The sequence below is a fragment of the Falco biarmicus genome, chromosome 5 (assembly GCF_023638135.1).
Source record: "Falco biarmicus isolate bFalBia1 chromosome 5, bFalBia1.pri, whole genome shotgun sequence".
Classification (NCBI taxonomy): domain Eukaryota; kingdom Metazoa; phylum Chordata; class Aves; order Falconiformes; family Falconidae; genus Falco; species Falco biarmicus.
The window spans coordinates 12,156,666-12,167,219 of record NC_079292.1 but is presented as its reverse complement, the minus strand read 5'-3'; the positions used below and the strand labels follow the sequence as shown (position 1 = coordinate 12,167,219).

The 10,554-nt window shown below is 40.4% G+C and overlaps 1 protein-coding gene across 1 annotated transcript in view; it reads left to right on the top strand.

Annotated features, from left to right (window-relative positions):
* The first annotated feature begins 200 nt into the window (after positions 1–200).
* Positions 201–10,554, top strand: part of CFTR (CF transmembrane conductance regulator) — a 91,908-nt gene continuing 81,554 nt past the window's right edge. The window contains exon 1 of the mRNA XM_056341239.1: positions 201–253. Coding sequence (XP_056197214.1) covers positions 201–253 — 53 coding nt within the window. The remainder of the gene's footprint in view (positions 254–10,554) is intronic.

Below are 10,554 nucleotides of genomic sequence, written 5' to 3'. Positions count from 1 at the left end.
CCCGGTTTTGAACCTGGGCAAAGCAGAGGCGGGGAGAGGGGCAGGGGCAGGAGGCAGGCGGTGACATCAGAGCCGGCCGAGCGGATAAGGTGGGAGAGCCGCGGGAGCAGAGCGGGCGAGTGAGGCGTCAGCGATTAGCGGCTGCCGCCTGTTCCCCGCGCACCGCACCGACACCGCTCCGCACGGCAGCTCCGGGAACCATGCAGAGGTCCCCTTTGGAAAAGGCGAACGTCTTCTCCAAACTTTTCTTCAGGTGGGAGCGCCGGCGCGGCGGGACACGTGCGGCCGGGGGCAGCGGGCAGGGGAGGTGCGGGGGGCGCCTCTCCCACCCCGCTCGGCGGAGAAGGGGACCGAGCGCTGGGCGCCAGTTAGCTCTGGCCAGGTCTGCGGGGAGGGCGGTGGGAGTCTGGCTTGTTGCTGAAGGATGAGATTTCTCTTTTTTTTTTTTTTTTTTTTTTTTGTTGTTGTTGCTGGGGTTTTAGCACCAGGAATGGGCTCTGTCTGCCAGGTGTCATAAACCCCCTCTGGACCCAGACAGATGAATTTATGACATAATTTGAGCAACCTTTGGTAACTTGCTCAACTAGTTAATCTGTTATTTCACTGTGAACTGTGAGAACGTGGTTGGGGGGAGTAGAGGGGAAATGCTCTTAGAGCAAGGATTCCTCCTGTTTGGCTTTTTGGGTGTTTAGCATTTGCTCAGTGTGTAAGTGTAATAAAATCTTACTGGAAACAGTTCCTTGTAAGCCTTGCAAGTGTTCTCTTACAAGCAGAGTCTCTGGCACCTTTTCTTTCTCACAACTTCACATAAAAAGAGAAGAAGGAGCCAATACTAATGCCTGGGCACAACGTACTTTTTAAGACAATATAGAAACCTGAATATGTTTTGTGTGACATTGCTAGAAATGGCACTGCTAGCTGGAAAGAGCAAAAAATCTTTCTGGCTTTGGCCCACACACTACCAGTTTCACCAGGGTGGCTGGTTCCCCTTTTAGTTACTTGAGGGTCTTTCACACAGCAGGGAGGGGAGGGAGGAAATCTTGTTTAAAACATGAACGTGGTGAATGAAATGGGAACATGTGATGTAAAACCATAACATTGGCACGAAGTCTCTGTCTGAGCAGCTGAGGGCTTTTAGCTGACTTTTAAATCCTTTCAGGATAGCTTTCCTTTTCAGCAGCCTGGCCGGAACTTTTTCTTAAAGTTTCTTAAGGGAAGTAGGTCTGTATGAACCACTCTGTCTGCCTCCCCCACTCTTTTTAGCCAGATGTGATAGTGGGGAAGGATCCTGAATGTAACCTGTTCTAAAGTTTTACAAACATCCAGGTAAAGGTGAGGATCCTAGAGGTATCCTCCAGCGGTGCAGCAGTGGGAAAGAAGCCACCCTGCTCTCAAGTGCTCTTAGAGACAGGGACTGTGGGTGATGGGAGTGTAAGCTTTTACAAATTCTCCACAGAAGAGGCTTCAGTCAGTGATCCTGTCAAGTATAAGATACAAATCTGTAGGAAATGAGGCTGATATTAATTTCATTGCTCAAGGAGCCACTCGTTCCATTTAATTTTATTTATTTGTAAAGCTTCTATCAGAGTAGTGCTCTCTTAGAACCTGTGATGCTGAAAGAAAATAACCCCTATAAGATCAAACACATGTATTTCTTATTCCTACCTTAGTTAAAGTTCCCATGGCTGAAACCAGAATGAGTTCATGCTCTTTAAATGCGTAATTAACCATCCCTGGGTCTGACCTGGTCTTTATAAAATCATAGTCTTTAGGTCAATTGAATGATATTTGAATGATGCTTATAACATATGATACATTATATTGTACCTGCTACCTGACTGTAACTGAAGTGGTAATAATTAAGTATAGAATGTTAAAGAGATGTTTATGGCGAATATCTAGAGCAGAGAAATTTATTTACAGGACTTTATAGTAACATCGTTTCATAGGAAGATCAGGGTAGTAAACAGTTCACTGGGTAAGAACAGTCAAAATTGTATGTGTACCTCTATGAAGTATCTAACAGGGGGCTGATACCTTTGGAATGATGTTTCTGTGAATGACAGTTTCTGCTTACTTGTGTTTTTTACCATGTACATTGTGAATGTCTTTGTTTCTTCACAAATATTATATGAAATAATTGAAAAAGTCACAAAAGTGAAAGCCACAAGATAAGAAAATTCATTACATCCAGTTTGGCAGCTAGGGTGTCTTTCTTTTAAAAATAATTAAGAATTTAAAAAACATACATTATTAGTTTTATTGGCAAGGTTTTATTGCTTCATAATGTGTCCTGTTTGGGCTGGAGGGATAGGTTTAAATGTGTCAAAGTCAGAATGGCGCTCCGTGATCATAAGTGAATAATCTAGACTTGTGTTAGTATCATTTGTACATTTTTTTTTTAATTCTTTTTTGCCAAAAAGTGAGAAACTGTCATTTGTATACAAGGAATAGTATCTTAGGGAAAATGTTACCTTTTTGTTGGATTTCCAAGATTAGCGACACTGATGGGGCAACAAAAGAGAATTGCTTGGGATGGTCATGATAGAAAGTATTTAGACATTAGAAATCAACTTTCAGCCTAAAATCGGAACTGTTTTTGTTTAACAACTGAGTTTTGTTGGTTAAGAAATGAGGTGTGAAGACAAGTGGTTTGAGATATTTCCTTACGATGACACTTAAAAAACACTAGGTACTGAGTGTTTGGGGTTTCAGGGTTTCTTTTGTGTTCTGTTTTCCTTATTACATTTTCAGAGTTGATCCCTTTTGTTTCCAACCACATGAAAGACATTTATCTGTGCATTGGCAACTTTTTGTCTTGTTTAGAGAAAATAGTGTTTTATGCAGAAGCAGTCAGATGGTCATATGTTGAACTTAGTATTCGTTCTGAAGATTCACTTTTGTCTTTATAACAATTACTTATGTTCTTGGAATTTTGCAGTGTCAAGGCCATACCTTTTGTAGCAAACAACATTGTAGTACTTTGCAATCACCTAGTTTTTATTGCAGATCAACTGATATCAGGAAGTGTTGTTATGGTTTTATTAAGGCAAGCTAATAAATTAATTTTTAGCTGGGTGTCAGAACACGAAGTTATTGCTGGAGTTTCAGAAATGGCTGCAACTTTGGGACAATTCTGATATTTTTTTTTTAAATGCAAATTCAGATATTTAAATACAAGTTCACAAAAAGCAATCCTTGTGCTCCTGTCCAACTGTCTAATCAAGTGACAGCTGTCTTGGCAGGACTTGGTAGTTCAGTGCCTGATACATTATTAAATCCAAATGAGAAATACAAACTAAGCCAGCTTTTGTGCCATGTCTTCTTGTGGGCTCAGTCCATCAAACCTGCTCTAGCTGATTTCTTTCCAAGCCAGAGAAAAAGTAACCTGCTGCTTTTTTATACAGCTGTCCAGTGGTTCCAAGAACAATTTAGCATGTAGGGGATAAAAGCTGGATTCCTTCTTCTGTTGTGTGTATGCTGGGAGGGGTAGGAAAAGTAATTCAATTCTACATTTCACCTCTTCTAGGAGGTAGGACCAGTGTTACCAGTGTATGGTAGAGAAGGGGTTTTTGTTGCCTATCTCTGGCTCAGCTACTTTTTTTAAAGCATGAGAGCAAGAGTGGCTCTGTAGTCTACTGGGTAAGAAACTTGTTTGCAAGTCTTGATTTTTTTTCTGAGGGCACTTTTAATGAAGTCTGTTAATAGCCTTTAGGGTGGATAACAGAATCCAGCACTTAAGTTTTGAAAGTACCTGGCCTGTGGGCTACAGTCATGGTTGTTTTTTCACTCCTACCTTAATTCAGTCATAATTGCAAGTTCAAGAGTGCCTTGACTAAGTTTCTGGATTGAAAAGGCATTCTCATGAGAATTAGTTTGAGTCCCTTCAGAGAAAGGAACTAAAGCCAGACCTGCCCTAGGTAATCTCCGCTCTATCCTTGAACTACATATTTTAGGATTTAATACCAAGAAGGTACTTAGGGTTTTGATTACTAAATAGGTAAGGTTTTATGTGCCTGTTTTCCTGAAGAAGTATGGGATTTAGTGAGTACATTTGTACTCAAAACTTCCCCTGAAAGTGTCTTGAGTTCCTAAAAATCCCAGGTATTGTATGGGAAGCTTAAAGACCTAATCCATGCCTATAAATTTCACTTCAGAGAGTGGGTGCCTGGAAATTGTCATCTCCAGCATGTATTTGGAGCATCCCCTATCAAGACCTAGCTGTAGCATCTTGCTCATCTTTCCTCACTGAGTAGGGAGCCTCTGTGTACGTTGGCAGCTGTGAGCAGGTGGATTGAGTTGCATGGTCTGATGGCTCGGTTGCTGGTACAGCTGGCTTTGACATTACACAAGGCAAATTTCCTACAGTATATTCTTAAGGCCCTTTACGTGTCTAGTCCTGAGGACCTGCCTTTCACTGATCCCAGGTAATCATAAATCCTGTCTGTCAGTGATAACCAAGCACAGATGCAGACAGAGCACAGAATATGGCCCTGTGAGGCTGCCTGGTCATTTGTCTGTTGCCACAAGTGGTCCTTGGAGACCTGCCAGTCTGCCAGCCCTTCAGAACTTTTTGTAACGGTGAGCTTTTGGTACTTCTGAAAGTCAGCCCCCAGATGGTTCAAAGACGTACATGCAAATTTTGGACTCCTTTTGAAAATTTGATTTCTGTTAATATTTCCAAGGTAAAATATGAAACTTGAAGTGAACTGGAGGAAGGATGCTGAGTCTCCTAGTCCGAAATAGTTTCAGCTACAGGAATACCTTCTTTGATAATAAGGCTAAATTGTGTCCTTGGCTCAGTCTTATACTACATCTTTGTTCTAACAAGCAGAAGTGCAAACCCTGCATAGCACAGTGACCTTCTCTGGCTGCTTTATACCTCTAAAGAACAGTTGCCTGTATCAAGCTGCATCTGAGTTTCTAAATAGATGTAAAGCTTATTTTCCTCCTGCAGGAGGAAGACTTAACATGTTGATATTCAAAATGAAATGATCAAGCATCTGAAAGGTTTGCAGACTGATCTGTATATTTTTGTTCTCCTCCATACTTACTTGATTTTGGTGCGATAGAAAATATCCATCTGAATCCTTGAATTCTGTTTTAATACTGTAAGCAATGACATGGAGAATAGTTTTATTATCTGTATTATAGAGGCTTCTAAATGCCCTATACAGAAATTTGAAGTCTACTGTACTAAGCACTGGAAAATATTTGATAATAATAAAGTCTGATTTGAAGATCTTGAAGTCTAAGTAGCTAGCACAAAGGATGGGCTAAAACTCCTTATTAGTTCTGTAGAGAAGAAAGAGGGGTGTGCAAGGACTGTGATTTGTCCTGGGAGCATGTGGTGGAGCCAGTACAGACTACTTGAGATCTCCTGTCCAGGACTTTAATTTCATAAGGTATTTCTGGTTTGACAAAGTTATTTCAGAATATTGCTACAGCAAACAATTATGACCTCTTTCATACAAAAGAGTCTTGGTCTTTTAATGTCTAAATTTTTTCAGTGCACTGGTTTTCAAACTGGTGAGAATAGTGTGACTTATTGCAGGAGAGTTCTACAAGTTACCGTTATCTTTTTTTTTTTTTATTATTATTCACTCCCCCCTACCCCGCATTCCCCCCCCCCCCCCCCAAGCCTTTGCAGCATGTGTATGTAGGTGTGGAGGTTGTGGGGGCAGGATGGTACCAATCTGACATCTGGGTAATGACGTGTCAAATTGTGTCCTCTAAAATAAAAACCTCAAAGGTCAAATTAAACTCTAGCATATAAGACTTTAATGATAAATCTTGCAAAATTTTGCAATGTAAACTTGTAGATGCAATTCAGCTGGCTTCCATGAGACAGGGGATATGCCTGGGTGAGATGAGTGAGGACTCACAGGCTGTGTTTACATATCACTCCCTCTCACATAAGCAAAAGGATCAGCATGAGCATTTTCACAGTCAGCAAGTAGCTAAACCAAGGCTGCGTTGTCATGAAGCTCCCAAAATTAGGAGGGAATAAGTAAGTTGTACCTTAGGTACATGGTGAAGGTACGTGGTTTCAGGTATATTCCCATCTTTTAATGTGGTATTTATATTTTTAATTTTTTTTTCTTCAGCTTTTAAAGTAAAAGATGTGAACCTTTATTGTATTGGAGTCAATCTGATATTTCACTTTAACTTATTTCAACTTAACTCAGTTCAAAGTTAATCTGTAAAATATGGGATGCTTTTATTTCTCTGGAGGTAAAAAACACAAAGAAACCAAAACCAAAACAAAACAATGTTGCTTTGCTCAAAGCCCAAGATCATTTTGGAAATCGGAAGATATGAGATATTTTCTCATTAACTTGCAAGGGTCAGGCTGAGGAGTAGCAGCAGCAAATACCAGGATACACAGAAGATGGCAAAGAGCAAGCAGTAAGAGAAGCAGCCCCTAAATCAGGATTAATTCCATATTACTGTCATGACGATGTACATTTTGATACTTGGTGTTATAAATAAATAAATAATCTTCCCACTCTCCACTTGCCCTGCTTGAACTGCCACAAATGTGTTCATCAGTTTCTCAAGGTGTATATACCCGATCACATATCAGTCATTGGGTTTTGAACAAATAACAGATTTATGAAATTTATTTATAAATGGATGGCTAAGACAGTGGAGTGCTAAACTGGGTAAATTTGTTGCTGTCACATTAGTGACATATCTGTAAGAATTTAAAAATCAGCTCAAGCATGAATAGCACAGCTCTGCAATTGTTTTGTTGACTTTCTGCAATGTGCCTTGGTCTTTCAAAGGACTAGGAGAAAGAAATCTCTCTTATTCTTGCTATGGGATATGTAACTGAGAAAAAGAGTGAAGATGAAGAAATATCTTCTAGCCAGTCTCACTGTAGGTATATGCTGAAACAGCCTTGCCAAGTTCATAACACATCATCATTATCTTATTTTGATAGCTTTGTTAAATATTTGAGGCATATAGTATGTTTCACTCTGGTATCTAAACAATTTACAGATTTTTAATATACATTGCATGTATTCTGTCCTTGCATCTTACGCAACTTCAGTATCTTTGTACCCCTAACGTGCTTTGTTTTCTCTCAAAAGTAGCTCAGTAATTCTGCCAACTGAAATACTTTGACTGTCTTACTAACTGTAAGGAAAAAGTATTGAATTTCTGCTAAAAATCTGAATCTCAAAAAGCATTTAGAGATTAGATAATAATCTGAATAAATATCACTTCTCAAAAACAACATAAAAAGGCAGGCATTCCCCAAGAATTGCTGTGTAGTAATCCTAATTAAGATTCACTGTTGAAATCCTGGGGTTTCAGCAGAACACTGATTATTCTTAAAATGGTGCTGCTCACAGCTAGTGGCAGAGTTGATGACATTGCAGCTAAATATTTTCCGTGTCAAATATACCTCATGGGGAAGAACTGTTTATTAGTGAAGAGCTTTAAATCTTATTTTTTGTGATCTGGGAGAAAAAAAAAACAAACCCAAAAGCTGAAATTAATGGGGTCTGCTTTTACCTTCTGTTGTTGAAGTCCTGCAATAATTGTGTGTAAATATTAAGCTCAAAGTATTGCATTTGCTTGTTTTTAAAGGGGAAAATGCTGAAGGTTTTAATAAGAGTTTTCAGAATATATAACGTGCTATTTCAGCTGGTTACCATTTGAAACAAAATAACTGCAACCCGACTTTGTTGAAGGTAACTAACGCTCAGGAATTAGGCTGTGGTGCCTGGCACTTGTGCTTCATGGGTACATTGACTTCTCCCATCTGTTAGCAAGAGTCATGCAGAGCTAGGGTCACCTTTTTACAGCTGTGTCACAGGATGCTCAGAGAAGAGGGCTGGTGGTGCAGACACACTTCTGGAGAAAACCATTTCGAGCGTACTAAAGCTACCGCCTCCAGTATAAAGTAAGCAACAATTTACAATTTGTTCTGCTGCTGGAGTGATGTGTATCTTTTGGGAGAGGATGGGAATACAGAGCCTTTGACAGAGTCCGGTCTGGTTTGACCCTCTGGGAATGTCGGAGGTCTACGTGGTACCTCAGTCTTTTCCTACAGATAGAAGGAATCTGTGGCTTTACAAACACCTTGTGAACCTTAGGCTCCAAAGCATCATAATCATGGCTTGATTATGTCACGCCCCCCCCCCCCCCATGTTGAAACAAGGGATAACATAAAACCAGAGGCATTTTTCTTGCTCTGCCTATATCAGGATTTAGGTCCAGTTCTTTAGAAGCTGCAGGCACTATGCCTTACTCTATTGCTTTGTAAGAGAAGGAAGTGAAGACACGGTCACTTCTGCGCTGCTCAGTGGATTTTGCAGCGTTGTGCACATGATGTGTTGAAATGGTACCAGCCTGATCAGGGACTCTTGCAACAGAGCAGCTCTGCTTTGCAGGTCTTGGATAGCCCGGCACTGCTGCTCTGTCACTGTCCCAATGCCCTGTGCTTCTTGACCTGAAGGCCCTGATGGAGCTGGGGAATCCTTGTGCCCAGGAGGAAGATCTGGGCAGTTGGCTTAGCAACACAGAGGCTCCTTCTGTCTTCAGTGACATGCAAAGCAGCCTTAAGGGAGAGTCAAATCCTATTGACAAGTTAACAGTCTGTGTTAATACTCTCTGGAAAGCCAAAGACATCTGTCCTATCGGCACAATTTGCTCAAGTGGAATGAGGCTGAACATGCTGGAGAAAGAAATAGCTGTAGTAAGAAATCTATTATATAATTGCCTAAGTGACTGACAAAGAAATGGTCATTAGAAACCTATCAAAAGAGAAGTTAAAACAGTATGTTATGTATACAGTATTTACATATCAAACTCATAAGGTTTTTGTTTTTTTTTTTGCTACAGGCAATCAATAACAGAGATGGAACTTGTTTTCCTTCTTTTCTTCTTTCCTACTGTACACCCCTGAAACTTGTCTCCTGCTGGGTTTCATGTGTGTGTACCCATAATAACATTCCTAGTTAGTGCAAAACTCTGACAGCACTACAGGTTTCTCTGTGAAAGAGTTCATTAAATGCCAGCCAGTAATCCGGTGGCATTTACTAATGTAATGCTGTAAAACCAATCTGTTTCCCTTCCTTCTTGCTCTCTTCCTTTCAAAAGAATTTTCTCGTTCTCAGCAACCACAAGAAGAAGCTCAGAATTAACACTGGCAAATCATTTCTGTTAAGTCAAAAATAGAAGAGCCATATTAATTGACAAACTCTGACTGAGCTGTGTTACCAGGTGATAAAAAAACATTGATAACTGCAGATTATATTGCCAGTTAAAATAAATTTATAGCTATTTTGCATTTCAAAACTTTACAAGTAATCTGGAGCACAATGGTAAACTGGATGCTCTTGGAATCTGGCAAAAGGTTGGTTTTAGGTAGTATTTGTGTTCTAGGTCTGGAATATTCCTTTTATTAAAATATGCACTGTCTCCCACAGTTCTTGACAGCACAACCCAAATAGCTGTTGAAAAACTACCTTGAGACAAACAGCACGTGATAGGCCAACTCCTCCCACAATTACCACTCCAGCATGAAGCCACTTGGCACAGCTTGCAAATTGGCCAGATGTAGGTAGGGTGGGACTTCCGAGCAAGTCCAGGGTAGCTGGGAGATGAACATCTCTCTGCAAGCCTTGCCAGCAGTCTGCAGTAGGAACCTGGCTGCAGCTGAGGAGGTCCCTGGGGAAGGTGTCAGCACCGCTCCTTTAGCTGGCTGGAGGAGTTAATCTATCATAGTTGCAGCTACCCAGATGAGCGGAGAGATGAGGACAAGGACTGCATTAAGTCTGTATTAAACTTGTTGACTTGGGAGAGGAGGGTGGTTTAGGGACCATGTAATTTAGGTGGCGCTGGTAAGTGTACCCAGTTAAGTGTGAGTAGAACCAGAGACATTTATAGAAGTACAATAGATCTGCTAAGCATGCTGCCTTCCCCAAATGATAAAATAGACATTTTGCTCACTTTCTAAATGCAGTCAGTCACATTTTGTTACTTCAGGCAGTGGCAAAATGCCAGGGTAGGTGCTAATAAAATATATAAAAGAAATCAGATGTGTGGAGGGAAACAATGCAATGCAAAATTTTTTCCCCAAAAGTCGGACACAGTAAAGCATTTCTCTTTTTCTCAAGACAAGTTTGGAATTGCTTATTGTAGTCTCAAAGCATTGTTAAGGGGCTCAGCAAGGTTATTACTTAGCTACAGTATTGACAATTAAAAAGGTTGCTTAGGAAGTACTGTTACTTATTTGCATTAGCTTCAGTAGTGTTTTACTGTCTCATAACTTGTATTCATTTCATCATTGCCAAAATATCTGTGTATACAGAACTTTCAGTGAAACCAGTCCATGAGAGTTTCTGTTCCCAAAGGACGAGGTTTACCCATTTCTCCACAAGGTGTGCACAAAGCCAATAGCAACCTGTCCTTTCTGCCATCAGGAGCTGGCAAAATACAAATCGATACCGGATTTATCATTTGCAGTGGCCATGAAAGACTTTCACATAACATCATTTTTTTTAATTCAAAAGTTTTCTTCTAATCCATCTTATTACA